This window comes from Pisolithus orientalis, assembly GCF_024613125.1.
Source record: "Pisolithus orientalis strain OTSU chromosome Unknown F5J12scaffold_4, whole genome shotgun sequence".
Classification (NCBI taxonomy): domain Eukaryota; kingdom Fungi; phylum Basidiomycota; class Agaricomycetes; order Boletales; family Pisolithaceae; genus Pisolithus; species Pisolithus orientalis.
Genome location: NW_026260785.1, coordinates 683,842 through 705,837, shown reverse-complemented (window position 1 = coordinate 705,837; position 21,996 = coordinate 683,842). Strand labels below are relative to the sequence as shown.

Below are 21,996 nucleotides of genomic sequence, written 5' to 3'. Positions count from 1 at the left end.
AAAACATCTGAGAGCCGCCATCCCTCTGGTGGGTGTCACCTCAGCCCAAGGCATCTTACAGGTTCGCCGAATTTGTACATGATCATGGATTTCGTACCCGGAGGTGGTGCGTATTTGTAGTCTTCCTGTATTCCCTCATGAACCTCTGCCCATAGGGGTTCCCTGAACCCGTTTCCAAATTCTATGCGGCAGAAGTCACCACGGCACTGAATTACCTGTACCGACTTGATATCCTGCACCTTCCTCATCGTCAAGAATTCCAACCAGGTATTTGCACATCAGCAGAGATGGTACCAGCTCTAACACGTCAATATTGAAACTTGAGATCACAAGACGTCACAGTAGGAGTAGAATCAGCATCATGGGGGAATGTCTGGTGTTACAGAGCCCGCTGTTTCAACCGACTGCAGACGGTTCTCAGCCCGGCGTACACTTTTCCAGGCGGTGTACCCAGAATCAGAGAGACAATAGCGTCTCTGGCGATTTTGATATTTTGGAAAGAACCCATTATATGAATTTTCCTACACCCTGTCAGAACCTCAGTTGGCAAAGCTGAAATATGACTTACGTGTCAGCCAGCACAATTCTCGTACGACTAGCATTTTCGATTGTAAATTTTGTCTTTCCATCTTGGCCTGCTATCCGTCCTAGAGAAAAGGCTGAACTCCTACAAAACCGCGATCGCTTTCCCACGTACCAATTGCACGAGATAAATGGTCACCGTGGAGTGTCTTCACATCGTTTATCTCGAAAGAGTCAATAAAGAGATCGTCGAGTCGAAGGAGGGCGATAGCGTCCTTAAAGCATACTCGCAACTCAGGGAAGTTCTATTTCATCATTTTTTTTGGGATCTCACATTGACATCGAAACCCAGTGCATATGCCTTGATAAAATCAGCGCCCTTCTGTAGCGCCCCAATATCTTTGGTTTGTTTTGAGGTCTGATCAAAAATGTAAGGGTTAATCGTCCAATACAAAAAATAACAACACAAACTCGTATTTCTACACATCTTCGTTGTACGTTCATACGAACTTGCAGTCCGAGAATTTCCGTGAGCGGGGAGAATATATTAACCCAGTCCCTTTTTATTGGAGTCATACGGTGGGGTGGTATGGGAATTCTCCGTGTCTCTGATTTAAGTGATTGCGAAGATATAGCGGAGGGAGGGAGGGACGGGAATGATGGTGCCGTCGAAGCATGGGGACCGGATATTCCACCCATATCGTCGTCGACGCTAGCAGCTAGTTGTTGAGCGAGGGGATCCCTGGACATGTCCTCGTCAACGTGACTTGACTCTGTCGCTGGTTTGGCCCCGGGCGTGGGCTTCGCCCCCGTAAGGCCCTTGCGAACCTTTTTGCGTGTAACAGGAGGAGTAGGGTGTGAAACTACCATGGTCTCTAGCTTTAAATGAAGAAACCTGCTCGTAAGCTGGGGGTTGCACGTAGTGGTATGGTGAGGATAGAGATAAAGCTTCGTGCTGACTAAGCAGTCCACGAGGCAACCTCTTGTTTATCTATTACTGTTAAGTCAGTATTAGCTCTTGATCAGCCCCATCTAACAAAACCCACCATACAATACCCACTGATACCACTCGAGGTTTCGTCATGGCTAATGAGAACCCTGACGATGTCAAAGATCTCAGCTCCAGCAAAACCGCGGGTAGTTTTGCTTGAATTTGTATTGCCTGGCGCACGCATGAACTTCCTTTACATATAGCTTTGCAGGCTTTACTTGGCTCATTTCGCCAGGCAACTGGAGAAAACCAGTCGGCCCCAGGTCTCTCCCGAGACGAACTGCAAAAACTTTCCGCTAAGATAGAAGAGATACTGGAGGATGGTCTGCTCCAAAAAGACGGGCAAGGAGAGGCACGCCATCAGCATTTCTCCTGCATTCTTCGTCGCGTTGACTTAGTCGATACGTAGCTTTTAAACAACGAGGAGCTTCCAATCGTCGAAATCACAGAACCAATCTCACCATTGTCCGAGTCCCAAGATGGATTACATTTCACTCAAGAGCCAGACTTGATCCCGTTACAGATGCTCCAGCCCTCAGAAAGGGAGCGTCGCCGCCGCGAACGAGACCGCATTTTCGACATCTTAGAGGAGGAGGAACGAGCGCAACAACTCCGGGAGGAACACGGAGAAGCAGAAAGCCGAAAGGAGGAGATACAAAGACGGAAAGAAGCCGCAAGAATGGAGTATGAACATCTCAAGCAAATGAAGGAACTGCAGCAGAAGTTGGGAAAAGCATTAGTCGGATCGACTTCTGGATCCAGCAAAACAGATCCCGATTCGCAGCGCCAGACTGCCTCAGTTTCCAAGAAAAGTGTAACGTTTGCGGAGACCGTCACATCAGACGTGATTGCTACTGAAAAGCAATCATCCCAGGTTGACTGCGGGGATATTACAGCAGGCAGGCTGCGGTCGTCGTACCGTGTACCTCCTGTAAGTGCAGCTAGGACAGACCAGCATGTCATGAAAGTACAGGTGGTCGAGCGGCGTGGTGCGAACACATCTGGATCAACGTTGGGACGTGTCGTGGACTCTGACGACGAATCCCCTACTCCATCTGAGCACTCCTCTTCCCAACAATGCGTCACAAGGTTATGTAACATTAAACAGCAGGATCTATCGACGAATGATACAAGCAGCGACGAGGCTCAATCTTCGGACGAGGCACTAGATGAACATTTCGACTGGGACTCAGCTCAGCATCAACGTGAAGTTGCTCTCGAATATTTTGCCAAACGACATGTCATTGGTACAGATGTCCGTGCGTTGGCAACAGGCAATGATGACGAGGACGAATCGGTATATATTTTTGTTTATGTTTTCCATCTTAGCCCAACGTTCTTTCTACCGCAGGAGTGCGTCAGTGAGGGAGGTGGTTCCCAGCGTGTTCCAATATCACGCTTCAGGGCTGATCGTATGGCAGAAGCCTACAATAAAACCCATCCGCAGCTCTCCACCTCTCTGGGGTCAACTATCGTTCCTGAGGCCCGTCGGAAGGCAATTCGGAACTCGATACGCATGGGGAAATTGGTGAATGACGAACTAGCTGGTGGTCCCTCTGGTGACAGCGGGAGTGAAGATGAGGATGTAAAAGAGATGATTGATGCCTTGAAGAAAGGCAACGTTCAAAACATAGGGCCTACTTCTCAATCCTGTCTCTTCTTCAGTTGATGATCTTCCCTCATTTCCTACTAATGCTGGAGTACTTGCCTCATGCGCCCGGCCACTATCCACGGTCAGAGAACGCGCGCAGCTCCCTCAAAGACAGGGTTTGCATTCGGGTTCCTCGGAAGGACCACCTACAGTCCTATCTTCTGTACCCAAAGGAACAGCGGAACCCAAATCCAGTGTCGCAGATGGACGTGGAATGGAAAAGAGGAAATCCAGGTTTATGGCCGAGAGACATAAGTAGGGGAATAAATACTCACGTAATACATATTTGCCATCCTTCAGCACCTTTTCTAAGATGGCTCCATGATTAGCCTGCTAAGTGTGTGCCTACGGCTCGTCATTGCACTCTTTACACGAGGATTCTTCCAACCCGATGAGTATTTTCAAGCCCTAGAACCCGCTCATAAAATTGTCTTCGGCTATGGACACTTAACGTGGGAGTGGTTAAGCCCGCAACCTGTCCGTGGCGTCTTATACCCTGCAATCAACATACCCGCCTACTGGGTTTTGAAAGCGTCAGGTCTGGATAGGAAATACTCCACCGCTGTGGTACGTGTTTCTCTTATTTTGTCCCCTCTGTAACATTCAGTTCAATTCCCTAGGTTGTTGCCCCCAGATTGATCCATGGCTTACTTGCCGCGCTCACGGATATCTGGGTCTGCAAGCTTGCGCGAGAGGTACTTGACGAATCTTATGTAGGGGCCGCTGTGCGTGTATAGTTTTATATGTTACTGCCGTGAGCTTGTCGAAGCTGACATCGTCGCGCCTCATGTGCAGCATTTCCTTTCTCTGACATCTTTCTTTCATGCAATGTCATTGTCGAGATCGCTGTCGAATTCACTAGAGACGTCGCTGACGACCATCGCACTGAGTCATTTTCTTTGGAACGTGAAAGCACCATTTTCACCGTAATACTTACCCTATTTGCGGTATTCATGTGCTCACCTCGGCTCATAGGGCGCGCCTGAGAAGATGCATCTTTTTCGCTGCGCTTGCTTGTGCCATAAGGCCAACAAATGGCATTATATGGGTCTACATATTCTCTGTCCTGTCTCTTCAACTTAGATCACACCCTAGAAGATTGATAATTTTCACGCGCGACGCTGTCGTAATTGGGTATGTGTTTCGCGTTTTATGCAGGTGGTTATAATGACACTTTTTTTTGAGTGCCATTGTTCTGACCGTTTCCTTTGTTCTTGACACGTTGTTTTATGGACAACCTACTCTGACGCTACTGAACTTCCTTTGCGTGAATGCCTCGCCCGTTTCGTCTTTTTACGGCTCTAGTCCTTGGCACTATTACTTGTTACAGGCCATCCCCATCCTATGCACTACATCGCTTCCGTTCGTGTTGCATGGATGCCTCCTAGCTGTAAAGAAGAGCGAGGTTAAGCTAAAGATCTTAACAGGATGTGTGGCATGGACTATTGGTGTATACTCCTTGCTAGGGCATAAGGAATGGCGGTTCTTACATCCACTGCTTCCCATGCTTCACGTCCTCGGGGCCAGGTCCTTGGGGGAACTTTACAACCATGATCCTCAGGCCCATCGTTCGAGACGACCTTCTAAAACGAAGCAACTGGGCCCTCCACTTCGTACATGCTACCTGGTGCTTCTACTGCTACCAGTTCCGGCTAGCGTATACGTCACCTTTTTCCACTGTACTGGACAAATCGAAGTAATGTCTTACCTGAAGGCCCTGCCGGTTGACGTCTCGACTACGATAGGCTTCTTAATGCCGTGCCACTCGACGCCCTGGCAAGCTTACTTGCATCGCCCAGACCTTGCTCATCCCGGTAAGATGTGGGCACTGGGTTGTGAACCGCCTCTGATGTACGTTGGCGTCTGTCAAGTATGCTCACAATTCTAACGCGATCGTCCAGGGTACGGGATAAAGCCAGGTACAAGGACCAGACCGACTTGTTCTTCGAATCTCCAAAAGCATACATGCTGTCACATTTCCCCCCTGAAGTGGACCCGTCGTTTCCACCATCACCATTTCCCAGTTCAATACCGGACCAGTCGTTCGTAAGCACCTTGGCCGCGATGGAAAGTCATAACAATTCGTGGGACATGGGATGGAGGCACGAATGGCCCAAATACATCGTTATGTTCGGCGCACTCCTGCGAGAACCTAACGTTCTCTCTTTGCTGCAGGAGAAGGGATACCGTGAAATCTGGAAAGGTGGACGGGAATGGGATGGTGATGAAAGGAGAAAAGGAGGTGTGCGGGTTTGGGAGCATGGCACATTGTAGACTGTAAGATATAAGCTCACTATTGCAACGTGTACAGAAGTGATCGTTGCTACTGTGTAGACCGTTAAGGGAAATGATGACTGACACATTCTATTGTCCAGCGCCGTACGCAAGAACCACCGATCATTTTGCATTTTGACGGGCTGCGCGTGTCAGCTAGGGCAGAAGCTGAGTATGCATAGTCAGTTAGGACGTAAAGAGCTTACTCTGCGACGCTTCTTTAACCTGAAATCCGCGATAATTACCGACATCCAACAAATGAAACGGATCGGCTTACTTGTGTTTCTTCATCTTCTTCCGTTTCTTCCGCCTTGTACTGTCAGCATAGATACCGACCCACTCCTGTGCCAACTCCTTGGCAGATATCAAGTCACCAACAAAAGACTCTTGTGACAAGCCGAGACGAGACACGGATTGTTGCCAAGCCATGGAAGCTCCAACACGGTTGGCGACCAGAGCGTGGGCCAACTGGCGAGCGGCGTCAGCATCTGCTTCTGTAGACGACTCGGGTGGGTCATCGATGGTGGTAAACGAGGTGTGCCGGGTATTGACCGAGTCCGCGGGAGTTGAGAACGGCAGGGCGGAAGGACTGACGGAATCGAAGAGCGTGGACGATGGTTGATTGAGCAAAAGCAAAGGGCGATATAATGAAAAGAATTGATGGAGCTTAAACTCTTTTGCCGTCACCGAAGGATGAATTAACACTTGGTGATATGTAGAATATGAAGGAGGATGATTGCTCTCAGAAACACCAAGCATGGGCTGTGAGGTCATGCTGGAAGGCTTTGGGAGTGAACTTTGCGACTGCGCAGAGGGTTCTCCGCTCCCAGAGACGCCCACGCCGTCGTTAACGGTCGAGTTTCCATTAGGATCTGCAACTGGGACGGTACCGTGGGTAGTACCGTCGACCTTGGCCTTAGCAGTGTGCACCACTGGTTTGGGAGGCTTGCTTGAATTAAAATATCTTCCGCCTCCGGGTTTTGAGGAGAAAAAGGACGAGTAAGCCCGACCTACTGTTGGCGCGGTAGGCCGCACCAGACGAAGCAAGACAGACATGCAACCCTCGGGTGAGTTCGCTGAGACTGTACCAGTGCAAGTCAAAAGCAGACCACTTGTGGCTGTGTTGTCCCCAAGCCTAGATCTCAAGCTCGATGGAGACCACAGAAGGACTCGAACTCGATACTGATCTTAACATGTCAGACTGTTCATTTATTCGCGATTACAGTAATCTTGATAGTACCTGCGAATCTGCAACAGCGCTGCCTCAGAGGCAACAGTGTGGACTACACTTGCTTGCTGACTAAGCTGCTATCGTGTGCACCTATACTGGTCCGCTCGACCTCCTTCAGATCGTCATCTCTAGCTATGGTCGGAATTTGTAGAACGCGTTTGGCGGAAGAGCGCAAGCAATGGAGGAAAGATCATCCGTTTGTATGTCCTTTACTTGTGTTGAACCTGGTCACGCCGGTCGGTGCGCTTCAGTGCAATTGACATAAATGCATATGTTGCTCGACTGATTTGAGGAGATTTCAAAGGCTAACTTGGTGTGCAGGGGTTCTATGCGAAGCCGGTAAAGTCTGCTGATGGTTCGATGAACCTCCTAGAGTGGGAGGTCGGCATTCCTGGCAAAGCAGAGGTCCGTGATCCTCGTCTCGTATACCTAACTAACAACAAACATGCACGTTAGACAGCCTGGGAGGGCGGACTCTACAAACTCACCATGACTTTTCCCGAGGGTGAGAAAGAAGTTGTAATGCTTAGGGCTGCCTTTCCAACTGATTCTTCGACCAGATTATCCCTCCAAACCGCCCAAATGTCCGTGTAGGTTGAATCTAGTTGACGCGGTAATTGAATCTTTCCAGGTAAATTCACGCCACCCCTATTTCATCCCAATGTATTCCCTTCTGGCACGGTGTGTCTTTCAATCCTGGACGAGGAGAAATCGTGGAAGCCGGCTATTACCATCAAACAGGTGTGATCAATACATCTCATTTAGTCATCCGGCATTGTGAAAATTTGTAGATTCTGCTGGGCATTCAGGACCTCCTTGACGATCCTAATGTGAACGATCCTGCTCAGAGTGATGCTTATGCAATGTTCAAGTGAGTTTTCGTTTCTTTTTTTTGGTGCATGGGTTAGGACTGAACCGGGGATAGGAATGACAAAGTTGCGTATGAGTGAGTTATGTCCTCCACGAGTTCGGTTGCGTTTAATTCAAAACGGACAGGAGAAGAATTAGACAACAAGCCAGGGAAAACATACCGAAATGAAGTATTCCCAATAGCTCCAGCTGTACTTCGTTATGATAGGGGTTGACTCCTTCAATTATGATCAACTATACAATGCATACCATGTCCAGGGATCGATGATAGCTACTCAGACCATCAACTTTTCAATGGCCACTTTGATGTTGCGAATCTGACTCTGCAGTTCGCGGGCCTCGCTGGTAGTTACACTGGCAGCAATGACAGGCCTGGAAACATTACATGCACGACCCAGAGCAGCCTTCGACGGTATGAAAATATAAGGAACGTTCTATAGAAGGAATCATTCAGTGCCATGTTAACGACGGCGTGAGGTAAATACCTTTTCTTCGCAAAGAAGCGGAAGGTGCAGTAAAATTTCCAAAGGTTCAGTATCCGCGGTAAGGATGATGAATTCCGCGATACCGCGGTTGAGAGTCTTTGTGGCTACGGGAGGGTATGGATAGGGACGAATGGGTAAATGTGACACAAACAGACCTTCATTAGCGCCCTTTTTCAGCTGTTTATACTGGCCGGCCTGCTGAACGAGATCAAGGATCTAGTATCGCCGGACAAGACATGAACGTTGAGCGTTACAAATAGGAAAGACATGACCAACTCACAGAATTAGTCAAGTCCTCTTCTGCGAACGGCCATGCCTTGCCACGTTCTTCTGGCATTTTTATATGTTCAACTGGAAGTTAATCTGGTTGACCTCACGGTGAGTTGATCCTTGGTCGCGAAGTTGACAGTAGTCGAGGTGTCTGGTAAAACGCAAGAATATTGCTGACATAAGCACCCCTTGCCTTCTGGGCGTCTAACCTCTGATATCAACGTTCTGAATTACTAACTAACTAGGTCCCAGCCAAGTTTCAGCGAACGTGCGGTACGCAGCCCATTGAGCTTTGGTGATCTGGAATCTTCATGTAGGCCGCCCGGACTTGACGTTAGAAAAGACCCGTCAGTTGAATCGTTGACTTATAACACTGCGTGTAGATCATAATCTATTTTTACCTGCTGCTGCAGCCACCAGCAGCAACTTCAAGCGGCCATCATACTCATTTCCACGGACCTTTCCATGCACGGCTTGCAACCCACGAAACGCATATGTGTAATTGGTGCAGGAGCATCAGGCTTGGCTGCGCTGAAAGTCATTTCAGATACATCTCACTTCAGATCAGGTGCTTGGTCTTTGACTGCCTTCGAATCACGCGAGAGTGTTGGTGGGATATGGTACGTTTGCAACCAGCCTCCATGGCGGAGGACGTCAATACACTAGTTGTCACCAACAGGTCACCCGCTCCGCCGGCGACCGATCCCCCATTAACCCCACTGTACGACTCCCTCACGACAAATCTTCCACATCCGATAATGGCCTTTATGAGTTACTCATTCCCTCCGTCAACTCCACTGTTTCCTCCCGCACAGGTCGTCCTGGATTATCTGAAATCATTCGCTCACCACTTCCATTTACTACCACTTATCCAATTCAATACGACCGTTATCAGTGCCAAGTGGGACAACACAGGCTGGCTTGTCACTGTTTCCACAGGGGAAACTCTCGCATTTGATCATGTTATCGTTGCGAACGGTCACTATCGACTTCCCAGAATACCAAATATACCTGGAGTGGATCACTGGTTGAGAATTCGCAGAGCTTCCCATTCAGCATGGTACAGAAGTCCGCAAGCTCTTGGCCACAAAGTGCTAGTCGTTGGTGGAGGCCCGAGTGGCCAGGATATCGCTGCAGAGATGCGTTCGTACGCCACCGTTGTCGTACATTCCGTCTCCGGTGCATTGGTAGAAGGCGATGCGCACTTCAAGCGTGTCGGAAGGGCTCTTCGATTTTATGACGACGGCCGTGTCCTGTTCGAAGGCGACATCGTAGAAGAGGAGATTGATTACTGCATTTTGGCTACCGGATACAAATTTGACTTTCCATTTTTTGCTTCGGATGTCATTCGCACCGAGCAAGTTCCTTCACATTCACCATTGCCTCCGGATCTCTACAACTCCACGCACCATGTCTTTCCCCTGGCAATGTTCATATTTCCTCTGCAAAGTCACTACCCGGCGTCCAGTTTGGCGTTCATGGGGCTTCCTTTTAAAGTTGTGCCGATGCCACTTATGGAAGCTCAAGCTTGTGCCATTGTTCGAGTCATTTCCGACCCTTCTTCGCTGAATAAACAGCGGGAAGCCGAGAAGGTGACTGCGAGGTCGCAACTGCTCGCACGATGGGGTGCTTCTACTTTGAGCGAGCAAGCAAAAATATGGCTCCGTTTTCAAGGGACGGAGCAATGGGATTACCGGGACGACTTGTTTGCCTTCGCAGCGCAGTCTGGAGACTGTCCTGCAGTTAAAGTAAGGCCTTGGGAAAAGTCGATGTACTCCGTGAAGAAAGTCTTACGGGACGCGTGGAGGGACCTGGAAAGCCGTGGTGAAGCTCATAAATGGGTAGAAGGGGTTGGGGAGAACAGTGTTGAGGAATGGGTAGAAATGATGGAGAGGCTCCTGAAACACGCCAAGGAAAAGCGAAAGATTGCTGTTATTCCTGAAGCCTGAGTCGCCCAGATGAAAGTAATTCATTCCTAGACTGCGTGCAGTCGTTGACGCTGCATGATGCATGACCGTTCTTAGTGATGCTAGCGATAAGTCCGGTATCTTGTTTCTGTTCAGGCGTGATCCGATTCGTCATTGCTGCTGCTTTAATTTGACCCTGGGCATGTGAACTTGCCAGCCAATATGACTTGTATAAAAGCGCGAGCTCCAGTAAGTAGCTGACTCATTTACAGGGTCCCAATCTTGTTCCCGACTCATGCCTTCTAGAGATATACCAGGTCAACTTAGTGGCACCCTCCTCGTTCACGGAGACCGTCCATTGGGTGCGGAAGTCGTTCCCTCCATCTCGGTCACAACTAGTGAGCACGATCCCCACCCGCTTCCTTCACACCTGAATCACGTTGCCATTCCCAGCCTTTAGATCAGTTCCTGATGGTGATCCCGCGGGGCTTGCCAACGCAAACCCATACGGACACGTCTACTCTCGATATTCCCAGAATGTATCATCCAAGGTGGACGAGATTCTTAACAAAGTTAATGTGTGTGCAGTGCCGAAGTCAGCGCCGTATCTCTCTGAATGTCTTGTCCCGGGTTATACAGAAAGGCCATTCCATAACATATGCCTCTGGACTAGCTGCCGCTTTCTCTGTAAGCTACCTCAGCTTACTCCGTAGGGGTACGGGCGTCCGATATAGTTTTCCAGGCATTGGTACACTACAAACCCAAACGAATTGCGATCTCGGGCGGGTACTTGGGTTGTCACGGGGCGATTGAAATTTATTCTAGGGGGAGATCCGAAAGCACGCCGATCATCGGCCTCGACGATAACTTCCAGGAAGGTGACTTGTGCTGGCTGGAGACTCCACTGAACCCCACGGGGGAATCTCGGTAAGAGAGGATTATTTGATCTTCCAAACCGTTTTCATGGTATACTGCAGAGATATCAAATATTATGCGAACAAGGTGCTTGCATTCTATGTGCCTGTTGTTGAATCACTTACTTTCTGATATAACCAGATTCACGCTGTTGGAGGGATACTACTAGTTGATTCGACATTCGGTCCGCCCCCTTTGCAGTATCCTTTGAATTGTGGGGCCGATTGTGTGTTCCACAGTGGTAATATTTTTCAATTTTGGAACACACAGTCGAATTTATGCGGCGCCTTTCAGGGACAAAGTATTTCGGTGGCCACTCGGACCTTCTCTGTGGCATCCTCATTGTCAAAACTGCGGAAGAGCGAGAACAGGTGGAGTTATCACTACCTTCATCTAATAGCCCCTCCTCACACGACGAACGCTTCAGCTGTGGAATGACCGCGTTTTTATGGGAAACATGATGGGATCTCTCGAAGCCTGGCTCCTATTGCGGTCGCTTCGTACAATGCATCTCCGTATCCCGAGACAATCCGCAAGCGCGACGGAGCTGGCCCAGTGGCTTAGCAAGGCTGTCATACCGGAGGGACAGGAGTTCGACGGTATACCTGGCGGGGTGCTCACGAAAGTGTGGCATTCAAGTCTCCAGGGTACCGATGAAAGAGGTTTCAACCCTGCATCGCAGATGGAAGGAGGGTACAATGCCACCTTCTCAGTACTCGTGCGTCTGTCCCTGAATCAGGGAAAAAGGAAATGGATAAAGCTTTTCTTTAGCTCTCCAAGAAAGAGTACGCAGAAGCTCTTCCTTTCAAACTCGAATACTTCATCGTGAGTGTGGAACATTTCAAACGCGTGGTTCTTGATTTATCATACATGGTAGCCCGCTACGAGTCTGGGGGGTGTGGAGTCATTGGTCGAACAGCGTGCCAGAGCTGATCCGAAAGAAAATCCACTCCTCGTACGACTAAGCATAGGGGTAGAAGAAGTGGAGGTGCGTTTTCCCTCTTTCATTCATTCTTTTGCTACGAGGAACGTCTATACTAAGCGCAGGTTGGCAGGATCTGAAAGACGATCTGCGGAAGGCGTTGCAGACAATTGCTGAGATGTAGTGAAGAGTATGAGACAGGGGTTGGCAAATAATACCAAATATGTACCTTTCATACGCGTCGCGCAAAGCCGCGTCAGCTTACACCGACCCACTGTACTACTACACATGAACAGTCTGATTCAAAGGTTTGCTGGCTCAAGCAGCGGGATCGAGTTGCAGAAGAGGAATGCTACTGTCGTGGATGACGATGGCGAGCTTTCAGACGTGATGTGGGGATCTATGGCTGGCTTTGGTAGCCTTGCGAAGGGTGTGCCTACTTTCACTGTTCCATCAGTGCCAGACGTAAGTTGTTCACGATTTGCGATTGAAGATAAACTCATGTTTGTAGCCGGCAGCGTTCTTGAGGCTTCATACGGACGATCACGCAGACCCATCGTGCCGGATTAAGATCCAACACGGGACAACCACTCTAGCTTTCAGATACCAAGGGGGTGTCATTGTCGCTGTGGACTCACGAGCGACTGCGGGCAATTATATCGGTAAATTGTAGCGTTCATGGCACCTCGATTTCACTGATATCGGCGCTCGCTTTAGCCTCGGGCACTGTGAAGAAAGTCATAGAGATTAACCCATACCTGTTGGGCACAATGGCGGGTGGTGCAGGTGTGAAAAGTCTTGCATTGTATATCGCGTTATATGAAAGCATTGCGCAGCGGATTGTCAATTCTGGGAGACATACTTGGGAATGCATTGTCGTCTACACGAACTCCGGAATCACGAGCGAATTTCTGTCTCTGCGGCGAGCAAATACCTCAGTAATCTCGTTTACAGCTACAAAGGCATGGGTCTGAGTATGGTACGTTCATTTCCATGGTTCATCAAATAGGGCTCTCACGAAAGGCGAAGGGCACTATGATCTGCGGTTGGGACAAGACCGTGAGTGACACTTCAGGCATTCTTACTTCCCGTCACTGAATGTTGAGCGCATCGAAGGGTCCTGCTATTTTCTACGTCGACTCCGATGGTACCCGTTTAAGGGGAGATCTGTTCTCCGTGGGATCTGGAAGCACGTTTGCCTACGGAGTGCTTGATCAAGGGTACCGGTGGGACTTGACGGATGAGGAGGCTCAGGAACTTGGAAGAAGGAGTATTTATGCCGCTGGTCACCGTGATGCCTTCTCCGGGAATTCTTGCAATCTCTATCATGTCAAGGAGCGTGGATGGGAGTTCATTGGTACGTATTGGCCGTGTGTGAAGGGAAAGACTTGTGCTTATCACCTGTTGCAGGCAATTATGATATCAACAAATTGCACTATGATGGGCCGGGGAATGGCCAGGGATATGGCTATGAGGTCCGAGTTGAAGGTAAGACCTCTGCTGTTGCAGCTTAGTGATGTGGGGTTATTGCTTTGTATGTCTAGTTGTAGATAAATATATAGATCGTCAGGACTCTATTTGATCAGTGATTCGTGTTGCCGACCTGACGTCACAAGTTGGTGGGATGGAGCAAGCATCGACACTCACAACTGCCCAGTACTGAACTTTCCGATGTCTCATTTACATCCCTACGAGCGTATCACAGTAACCATTAGCGATGATGGTTTGCTCGTGCGTCCACACGATCCTGATCCTCACGGTTCTCCATCTTGTACGCGTGTGTCCTGGAACAAAACTCCCAAAGTCGAACAACTGCCGAACGGTGGGGAGAATCTAGCTGCAGACTGGTCAGCTAGTGTCGTCATCTATGGAATAATTGGCATACTAGATCTTTTCAATGGTAAAACTGCTGTTGTCTTGCAAGCTGCGCACTAACTATGAGAGCGTTAGCTTCATACCTGTTGGTTATAACTGCCAGGCGGCCTGTCGGCAGTCGTAAGTTGTTTGTCCACTCTAGTAGAGAACATCATATTAACTCCCATTTGTCTAGTCCTTGAAGAGACTCACATCATATACGGTGTGAAGGATGTATCTGCAATTCCCTTGGTGAAGGGTCGTGCTCAGCAAGCTTTGACTAACATAGCAGCTCGCACCACCTCTCTTCGAGAACCATCCCGGGATGGCATCTACCTATCTAGTGCGGGCGAATGTGCACACGAGCGACGCTCCTACAGCTCTCAAAGTGATCTTGTGGAGGGGGAGGGCACACGAGTTGTGGTCCCTACCTCCGATCTGGAACAAGCACAAGCCACACCATTTTCCCCATCTAGAACTTTGACTCCGACTTCTTCTGAGTCTGTCGCAGTTCTCAACAGAATGGTCTTGTGGACTCGTCTAGCCGGACGCGACTCAGCGACTTCGGTTGAGGGACCCTCTGGTACATGTAATCCAACTGCAGTGAATGCGGAAAAGAATGACAAGGCAGTCTGCACAGTCCCACGTGCGAAACCTTTAGAGTCGAAAGAAGAGCAGCATACCGAACTGGAGGACCGAGTAGTCCGTGAATGTATTCGCGAGTATACCAAGGGCTGTATGTTCTTTTCGTACCGCTGTGGTACGTTCATGAGCATGTAGAATGTCAACCGTTATGATGATATTTTAGATCTGACGAGGTCGCTTCAGCGCAAACACGAGCAATCCCTGAAGTGTGCTACGCAGGACAAGCTATTGGCAAAACTCAATGCCCTCCCACAAGACCGTCCTGTAGATCGCTCGGAATGCAGTACAAACCCTTTAACATCGGCGCTTCCTCTGTGGAGACGAGTCGATCGGCAGTTCTGGTGGAATGAATACCTCTCCAAACCGTTCACTGATACCGGCGTGAGAATATGCCTTTCGTTTGTTTTCCATCCTTAACCCTTCGTTTTCTAGTTGCACTCCTACGTATTGCCAATCATACAGGGATACTTCCAGGTAGCAAATTTTCATTTGCCTGTGAACCCCCAGGACCCAAATGACTATTCGATTTCACCCGTGGATTATATCATAGCATCTCGGCGTTCCAGACGCCGAGCTGGGCTCCGTTATCAGCGGAGAGGTGTAGATGATGAAGCTTTCGTCGCTAACTTCGTTGAAACGGAAGCCATAGTCAAAGTTCAGGTTTGTCTTTTGTTCTGCAGATGGCCACCACCTTACGTCACGCAGAGAGACGGCAGTTCCAACGTTTTCAGCTTCGTTCAGATCCGTGGCTCAAGTACGGGATCCTATGATTTTTTGAGATTATGCACTCTGACAATCCGCGGTAGTCCCCCTATTCTGGAAACAATTTGGTTATGGCCTGAAACCTCCACCTGTTCTAGCACCCGAGAGAACCTCAGAGCAGAATATGGATGCCATGAAACGTCATTTTCAGAGCACGATTTCTGTGTACGGACCCCACGTAAGTAATGTTTCCGCCTACGAAGGCCGCCCATGGAGCAGATAAGACAGATGATTGTCAACCTTGCCGAACAAAACGGGAAGGAGGGAACATTGTGCGGGGCTTATAAGGCCTACGTAAATCAACTGAATAGAAATAGCGTTAGGTGAGCTTCCTTGCACGTCCACGCAGGTTCAAAGTACTTTATGAGGGACCCCACATAGCTACTGTGAATTTGACTTTCACCATGAGACCAGAGGGATGAAGTATGTAAGCTACGAATCTTTAAATGTCGGTTGGCTGAAAGGGTTTTAGGTACGAACGACTATCGACCCTGGTTGATCGCCTAGAACGGACGTTTGAAAGTCAAGGGTGATTACTTTTCCCAAGTTCGCGCTACATTCTTTAAATATTATGTTGTCAACACAGGTACTTCTGGCTTTCTGATGACATGCTACTTTCGGAGCAGAAAGGAGTGTTCCGAGTGAATTGTATTGATTGTTTGGACCGAACCAATGTTGTACAGGTAAGCTTTCTTGTTTCCTTCTTCAAGATAAACTTATTGGAACGTAGTCTACATTCGCCCGACACGTGCTAGAGATGCAACTGGGTGCCGTAGGCCTTATCATCCCGACACAAGGGGGAAAATCAGAAGTTGACGTTATCTTTAATAACGGTTCGTCGTTTTGGCAATTCCTTCCCGTGTCTCACTCTTAATCAGTATGGGCGAACAACGGGGATGCCATAAGTCGTGCCTAGTGAGCAGTCGTTCCCCCTATTACTCATTCTCGCTCACCGGGACTTCGCGACGTTGCAGTTCGGGCACGTCAGCTCTCAAGGTAAGTCCGTGGTGGTGTGTCATGATTTCGCTCACGTCTGGGTGGGTAGGGCGATTTTACGAGGTGTGCCATCTGTAAGATCTTGCATGCTTGATGCTGAAGACGATCTTAAGAACCGGAAAGAGAGACATCGGAGGTCTTCTAAATGATGGCGTTAACTCTCTCACGAGATTATATAGCTCCACGTTTAGTGACTGGTTCTGTCAGGCTGTGATAGATTTCATGCTTGGACACAGAACCCTCTCCGTTTTCACCGAATTTCTACTGAAGCTGCAATCCACAGACCCAGGAGAGCTTATGCGTCTGTCAAGGATTCGTGCGGATGCTATTGCAACATCGGTTTCCCTTCTCCTGGAAGAAGGCGAGACGTTATTTTCTGGATGGACCGTTTTCTCGCCAGGAGCGCTAAGTGTCAAACTCAGTAACAGATTCGAGGAGAAAGTGTTATTACTGGTATGCAACTAATACCGAGTTCCTGGTGATTACCTTCCTAACCCAGTCGGACAGAGTGCTCGTGCTCTCTATATCGTTGTGGGATTCAAAACGTCTGAATATAGGGGATGATGCAACTGAAATGGATCACAGAGCTATGATTATGCGCTGGACAAAGTCAAGCTACATACTCGGGTGCCACTTGAAATGATTGTCCGGGTTGCGAAAGGTGCTGTCACGCGTCTTTCCTCTTACTCGTGTCTGACCTGTTGGTTAAGGGGCATATATCATCTCTTCACTTGAAGAAGGAAGTCGTGATCCTATTCAGAACGCTGGTTTCATGGTATCTTGGCTCAGTGCGGACCAATGTAGCTCGCAGAAAATGACATCCCCATATATGCTCAGCCCAACCCAGCTACCGTCATTAGAGAGTAGTCAAAGGACAAGTGTCATACGACGTGTGTGCTCTGCCCTCAAAAACAACGCGCCCAAATCGAATGCAGCATTAACAAATCCGCCACGTTCTCGCGTAGTTGGGGATGTCTTTGCCGCGTTCAAGGTTCTGCCGATCGACCCCACCCGTATCGAGGGAGAGTCCACCATGACATATGGTGAGCTTACGGATGACCTTGCCGGTGCCACTACATGCAAGGAAGTAGTCGACTTGATGGTCGACGCCATCAGGAGGGCTTGTTGCAAGGTTGGTGCTGGATCACACGAGGACTTCGTCATCGAAGAGGACGTGGTGAGGTGCGTAATCAAACTGGCTTTGGCAAGTTTGTCATGTACTTCATGCACGTACCCACAGTTTAGAGGATGCGAAAAGAGCAACTAGTATGTATTCTAAAATGGAGTACGGCATGAAGAGGTTGCTATGGCTCGGAGGTTAACGTTGGGCATGGGGGTGCTTGGTATTCCACTATTGTCCGCATCTTACATGAAAAAAGGTCGATATTATGAAAGAAGTGCTTGTGCATCGGTTCGATGAAATGACGGTATATATCCTAGAGGTTGTGAGTACAAAAAAACGCAAATAGTCCCAAGATAAATGCACGAATGTTAGAGCGTAATAAGATAGAGGGTAGAAATCGTCCTGATCCAGAAAGGATTACCTGATATCCAACTCGCCATCGTCCCCCCCTCCGAGGTCGATAAACCGCGTCATACGTTTCCTCGCCCGGCCCCCATCCCTCGTTGCTTCCACAACGTCAGAATGGTCGTCACTCCGTATGGCGGCACTATCTCGACTGCACGAAACGCCAGCATGGTGTTCGCAAAGCATTTGACCATCGATCTCCCAATACTCCGCCAGTCTCTCCCCACAGCCAGTCTTCATATTCACACAATAAGTGTTCAGGGTGGTACCGCCTTCCTGCGTGGTTAACAGCGCAGGGACCTTCTATAGGTTGCCCACAAGAGGCAGCCGCACACAAGGAATCATTCGCTTCGTGATAATGATACGCGCAAAACGGTTTCCCATCGAAGACGTAGAATTCTTTGTCCGGAAAAGGTTGCTAGCGTATATGAGGTTGAGAAGGACGAATCTCTATCAAGAAGGGTTGGACATACATGACACGCATGGCAGTTGAAACAACCTCTATGATATTTGCCCTTCAGCTGCCCATCTCTGGACGATACAGCCTGCTTTTCTATTGGCAGGTTACAGCGGCGACACTTGGGGAGTTGGTGAGCTCCCTTCAATAAATAAAGTTCGGCAGTGGAACAGGTACCTTGGGCAAATACATATTCTTCCAACAGCGCTCGCACAATACGCTTCCCTCGTCCATCTGTATCCATCTGCCATCCTCGATTTTTGTCTTACACCTTACGCAAATGTGGTTCTCCTCCGCGTTTCCGTTGCGAATACGAGCAACCTTGCCTGTTGCTTTCACACGTTCCAAATGTACGTGGGGGAGGGATGGATTGGTATGTGAACGGGCAGGTAACTTAGGTGCTTTGTTTTCTGGCGAAGCTGGCCCTGGTACGGTATTCGATCGATTTGGTTTCCCAGACCCACCCCGGCAAGTCGAAGGTCCTGCTATCGAAGCGAGAACTGATCCGGAAGCAAGCACCGATATAGATGCACCCTCCTCGATGAGTGTCTCCATCGCACGCTCGAGCGCTCCGCCAGACCTCGCTGTGCTCTGAGTAGCGGAAGAATTGCAGCGAGTTCGGCTACCAACGGCGGTAGAGTGTGCAGATCCTGCAGAGCTTGTCGAAGCAGTAGATTCCTTGCGTACTGGCCCCGAGGACTGGTTGCGGCCCGGCGAAGGCATCGTCGGAAACCTCACCTTGTTGGTGTCAATATTCGCATTGGATTTGCGAAGATTCAGGGGCATCACAACCGGTGTATCTTCATCAGATTCATCTGCATAGGCTAAACCAGTTTCCGAATCCACAGCAGCGCCCTTGGTATCAGACGTGTTGGTCGTGTACACACTCTCGTCATCGGATTCATTTGCTCCACCATCATCTTGCTTAAGCATGTCAAGCAATGGGAGGTGCATGTTAAATCCGTTCATCATCGGAGACTGAGATACTGTTTCTCCGCTCAGACGGCGTTCGAAAGGGTTTGGAATTGGCGGAGATGGTGTGCGGGAGGGAGATGCAACACGAACATCATTGGGAGATGACAGCGTACACACACTCTGCTTTGGGGTGACATTATCCACTTCGAAAGTCGGACTAGGATAGCTTGGATACCGTGCACTGGTTGGAGTCGGGATTGCTGGAGATATGGGCGAGGATGGCAGCGGGGACACTGGAGACGAGCCATACACAGAGTTGGGTGAAAAAGGAGGGGTCACAGGAACTGGTTTTCGAGTTAGCGATGATGTATAAACAAGACATTTGCAGCGCGCCCAGGAAAACAAGGAAAACCTGACGAGAAGTAACCGTATCATAGAAACGAGCGCCCTAAAGCGTCTCAGAAAGACCTCTAGTGCGAAATGAAGCGAAATAAAAAGGAAAGAAAAGAAACTCACCATGCGTAACATGAGGCACAGTTGGATTGATATTTAGAAATTTCGGAGCATTGGAACGCGACTCATGTGGTGAAATTAAGGGCTGAGGTTGATAAGGACCGGGTAAAGAAGCAGCAAGCATCGCTGCGCGCGCAACTGCTGCGAAACCCCTACGGCCAACACCAGCCATACCAGCCTCGCCCCCACATTTGGTATCGATATCGCGCTCATTCTCTGGTACCGGTGATCGGGGCGGGGGCATTAACGGTGATGAAGGTGGTTGCATCACAGGAGAACGTGTCGTCGAATGCGCGTGTGTTGACGTCGGGAAAGGCACGGTCGAAGCTGCCGGAGGCTTCTGCGACGAAGAGGCAGGACCTGCGTGAGATGTGAGGGCAAGCATGACGTTACGGTCGGGTGGTGGTCGCTGGTGATCCAAAGAAGGACGTGAGGTATCCACATTCGGGCGATGTAACTGGTCAAAGGAAGGCTGAGACCTGTCCATCGCACCCCGATGTGCTACAGAAGAACTTGCGGAGGGAGTTCGTCCGGGCCCACGCGGCTGTAAACTTGGTGGAAGAGAGGAGTTGGACTGAAGATTATTCCTTCCTGTGGACGATGGGACCGGGGGTTGTTGTCGAGGAGCCGGGCTCTCCTTCCCGGTTAATGATGGTCTCCTCAAGCGTGCACCTACAGACTTAGTATTATGCACATCTCCAGAATTTACCGCGTCGTTCATTCTAGGCGGAGACTTGAGTTCGAAATGTACCTTGGAAGCCGCCTTGATTCTCTCGATAGTCGGAGCTGCGTTCCGTACGGGACCCACGGGAGGAGACTGAGTTGACGGACGATCTTGGAAAGTCAGAGAGTTCCCCCGGTGAGGTACTGCGGTCGACGGAGGTGTTGTGGTGGACGGTAAGCTGTCTTTTCTGGATGCATATACAGCTGAGGCCAATCGTTGGGAGGAGTCAGGTTGAGGACTGCGTGATTCTTGTCCCCGAGGAGGCGTATTTGCTCTCGCAGACACCATGCTCTGCAGCCGTTGTGGCAGAAAGGAACTAGGAGGATTCGAAGATGTGGGAAGCCTCTGGAGAGGAGGCAGGGGAGGTTGAGGAGGGCATACATGGTCGGCTAGGTCTGCCAATGGGACAGGCTGAGAACAGTTCGAGCATTTCACGGTAGGCAACAGTTGTGATAGACGAGGTGCTTGTGCTGGTGGACTGAGGCCAGCAGCTTGAGCCATAGAAAAGAACGTGAGTGCAGGCTAGCAAGGACAGCGGCCTGGATACGTATGCCCAGGCCTCGAGAGAGATGTCAGCGTAAAAATATGTACGAAAAAGCTGGAAGCAGCTATTAAGGATTAGGTATTGTATGGACTCTTAGAGTTCGTTGTGGGGGAGGACATGCAAGGGAGTTGGGGTCGGAGAACAAGTCGACGTGTGCCGTTGTTCCTCGCCAATCACAGGCTGCTCGCGATCGCGTCTTTCACTGGCAATGTAAATTATAATACCTCAGCCGCCATCAAAAAGATCGCCAGCTTCATTACATCCCGACACATGTTCATGTCACATCGCTATCTCAGTGTAATATATAAATTCTTTCCCTCCTACCTAATGCCGTTGGTTACATGACACGGTATGGCATCAACGTTCCCATCGATTATCCCAGCGAATGTTAGCACCAATCGTTGTTCGACGTTATGAAGTACAATCAACAATACTCTCGGTATCAGTAGCGCTGGGATAGCCCTGATGTGTAACAAGCTGCCAAATCTTACCCTGTATGATGATCCGGCGAGTGCAAGTGATTCTCAGCGCTACTTGGGCACGATCACTCGCCCAGCGCGAATCTTGCTATCGATAAAGTTACTCGGGTACCAGTCCCAGATAGGGTTGCTGAGCGTTAGAACTCTACCTCAGTGAGGCGCCCTCCATAAAACCCATAATTGGGTTGACAACAGTTGGCACCACCCGCCACTTTTACTGCTTCTTCTTCCACGCTAGCGAAGAATAGTCATTCGGGTACACGTGCACCTTGTTAAATTCTTTTTTTCTGCTCTGGAATGTAGAGGGGAAGGTTGGCGAGCTTGGCGGTATCATTTTTCAACTCTTGCAAATGACTTATACTTACTGCCTTTCAAGTCAGCGAAGTCCTGGTACGATGGTCAAGGGCTTTGGGATAGGAGGTTGCTGGTGCAAATAACTCACCGCCGAGTCAAATGCTGGACCCCGACTGAAACAGTGTAAGCGCCAGCAGTATGGCAAAACCAGGAACCACTATGTACTAAAAATAATCACTGATTGCCG

General features: G+C 49.4%; 11 protein-coding genes across 11 annotated transcripts; 7 read left to right on the top strand and 4 right to left on the bottom strand.

Annotated features, from left to right (window-relative positions):
- Positions 1-14: 14 nt before the first annotated feature.
- On the bottom strand, positions 15-1,475 carry F5J12DRAFT_805655 (uncharacterized protein). Its single transcript, XM_051744557.1, has 5 exons — positions 994-1,475; positions 857-940; positions 698-797; positions 569-647; positions 15-521 (listed from the first exon to the last, which is right to left on the bottom strand). The coding sequence occupies exons 1-5, from the start codon at positions 1,390-1,392 to the stop codon at positions 380-382; spliced, it is 804 nt and encodes a 267-aa protein (XP_051603521.1). The 5' UTR covers positions 1,393-1,475; the 3' UTR covers positions 15-379.
- A 57-nt stretch (positions 1,476-1,532) lies between these two features.
- Positions 1,533-3,467, top strand: F5J12DRAFT_805652 (uncharacterized protein). The gene is made up of 5 exons (XM_051744556.1): positions 1,533-1,659; positions 1,717-1,865; positions 1,923-2,810; positions 2,865-3,098; positions 3,148-3,467. Exons 1-5 carry the CDS (start codon positions 1,605-1,607, stop codon positions 3,421-3,423), a joined length of 1,602 nt encoding a protein of 533 aa, XP_051603520.1. The 5' UTR covers positions 1,533-1,604; the 3' UTR covers positions 3,424-3,467.
- F5J12DRAFT_381854 (glycosyltransferase family 22 protein) lies at positions 3,335-5,647 on the top strand. Its single transcript, XM_051739136.1, has 6 exons — positions 3,335-3,731; positions 3,785-3,889; positions 3,960-4,090; positions 4,140-4,298; positions 4,350-5,015; positions 5,066-5,647. Exons 1-6 carry the CDS (start codon positions 3,486-3,488, stop codon positions 5,436-5,438), a joined length of 1,680 nt encoding a protein of 559 aa, XP_051603519.1. The 5' UTR covers positions 3,335-3,485; the 3' UTR covers positions 5,439-5,647.
- On the bottom strand, positions 5,500-6,730 carry F5J12DRAFT_381760 (uncharacterized protein). The gene is made up of 3 exons (XM_051739135.1): positions 5,716-6,730; positions 5,645-5,663; positions 5,500-5,594 (listed from the first exon to the last, which is right to left on the bottom strand). Exons 1-3 carry the CDS (start codon positions 6,492-6,494, stop codon positions 5,562-5,564), a joined length of 831 nt encoding a protein of 276 aa, XP_051603518.1. The 5' UTR covers positions 6,495-6,730; the 3' UTR covers positions 5,500-5,561.
- On the top strand, positions 6,650-7,854 carry F5J12DRAFT_381721 (ubiquitin-conjugating enzyme/RWD-like protein). The gene is made up of 8 exons (XM_051739134.1): positions 6,650-6,869; positions 6,991-7,074; positions 7,126-7,174; positions 7,230-7,253; positions 7,301-7,410; positions 7,461-7,540; positions 7,595-7,615; positions 7,666-7,854. The coding sequence occupies exons 1-8, from the start codon at positions 6,804-6,806 to the stop codon at positions 7,706-7,708; spliced, it is 477 nt and encodes a 158-aa protein (XP_051603517.1). The 5' UTR covers positions 6,650-6,803; the 3' UTR covers positions 7,709-7,854.
- Positions 7,752-8,508, bottom strand: F5J12DRAFT_805626 (putative SNU13-component of the U4/U6.U5 snRNP). Its single transcript, XM_051744555.1, has 4 exons — positions 8,305-8,508; positions 8,180-8,240; positions 8,025-8,128; positions 7,752-7,973 (listed from the first exon to the last, which is right to left on the bottom strand). The coding sequence occupies exons 1-4, from the start codon at positions 8,359-8,361 to the stop codon at positions 7,815-7,817; spliced, it is 381 nt and encodes a 126-aa protein (XP_051603516.1). The 5' UTR covers positions 8,362-8,508; the 3' UTR covers positions 7,752-7,814.
- Positions 8,509-8,527: 19 nt separating this feature from the next.
- F5J12DRAFT_381664 (uncharacterized protein) lies at positions 8,528-10,697 on the top strand. Its single transcript, XM_051739133.1, has 5 exons — positions 8,528-8,607; positions 8,678-8,914; positions 8,974-10,450; positions 10,508-10,599; positions 10,655-10,697. The coding sequence occupies exons 2-3, from the start codon at positions 8,760-8,762 to the stop codon at positions 10,241-10,243; spliced, it is 1,425 nt and encodes a 474-aa protein (XP_051603515.1). The 5' UTR covers positions 8,528-8,607; positions 8,678-8,759; the 3' UTR covers positions 10,244-10,450; positions 10,508-10,599; positions 10,655-10,697.
- Positions 10,497-12,222, top strand: F5J12DRAFT_714993 (cystathionine gamma-synthase; the record flags this gene model as incomplete). Its single annotated transcript, XM_051740917.1, has 11 exons — positions 10,497-10,599; positions 10,655-10,779; positions 10,841-10,888; positions 10,944-11,128; positions 11,179-11,203; positions 11,258-11,357; positions 11,411-11,487; positions 11,544-11,834; positions 11,888-11,941; positions 11,994-12,104; positions 12,172-12,222. 11 exons carry the CDS (start codon positions 10,497-10,499, stop codon positions 12,220-12,222), a joined length of 1,170 nt encoding a protein of 389 aa, XP_051603514.1.
- Positions 12,223-12,326: 104 nt separating this feature from the next.
- F5J12DRAFT_714674 (20S proteasome subunit) lies at positions 12,327-13,552 on the top strand (the record flags this gene model as incomplete). Its single annotated transcript, XM_051740903.1, has 7 exons — positions 12,327-12,503; positions 12,550-12,700; positions 12,756-12,824; positions 12,875-13,017; positions 13,068-13,097; positions 13,155-13,395; positions 13,449-13,552. 7 exons carry the CDS (start codon positions 12,327-12,329, stop codon positions 13,550-13,552), a joined length of 915 nt encoding a protein of 304 aa, XP_051603513.1.
- Positions 13,553-13,706: 154 nt separating this feature from the next.
- Positions 13,707-17,779, top strand: F5J12DRAFT_959953 (SacI homology domain-containing protein; the record flags this gene model as incomplete). Its single annotated transcript, XM_051749921.1, has 20 exons — positions 13,707-13,938; positions 13,989-14,033; positions 14,089-14,652; positions 14,701-14,918; positions 14,970-15,197; positions 15,243-15,291; positions 15,344-15,477; positions 15,528-15,622; positions 15,681-15,722; positions 15,772-15,828; positions 15,886-15,982; positions 16,030-16,132; positions 16,178-16,214; positions 16,274-16,295; positions 16,345-16,358; positions 16,409-16,748; positions 16,803-16,826; positions 16,881-16,956; positions 17,006-17,477; positions 17,536-17,779. The coding sequence occupies 20 exons, from the start codon at positions 13,710-13,712 to the stop codon at positions 17,615-17,617; spliced, it is 2,928 nt and encodes a 975-aa protein (XP_051603512.1). The 3' UTR covers positions 17,618-17,779.
- On the bottom strand, positions 17,764-21,171 carry F5J12DRAFT_381505 (uncharacterized protein). The gene is made up of 4 exons (XM_051739132.1): positions 19,712-21,171; positions 18,458-19,539; positions 18,297-18,401; positions 17,764-18,241 (listed from the first exon to the last, which is right to left on the bottom strand). The coding sequence occupies exons 1-4, from the start codon at positions 20,931-20,933 to the stop codon at positions 17,966-17,968; spliced, it is 2,685 nt and encodes an 894-aa protein (XP_051603511.1). The 5' UTR covers positions 20,934-21,171; the 3' UTR covers positions 17,764-17,965.
- Positions 21,172-21,996: the final 825 nt, after the last annotated feature.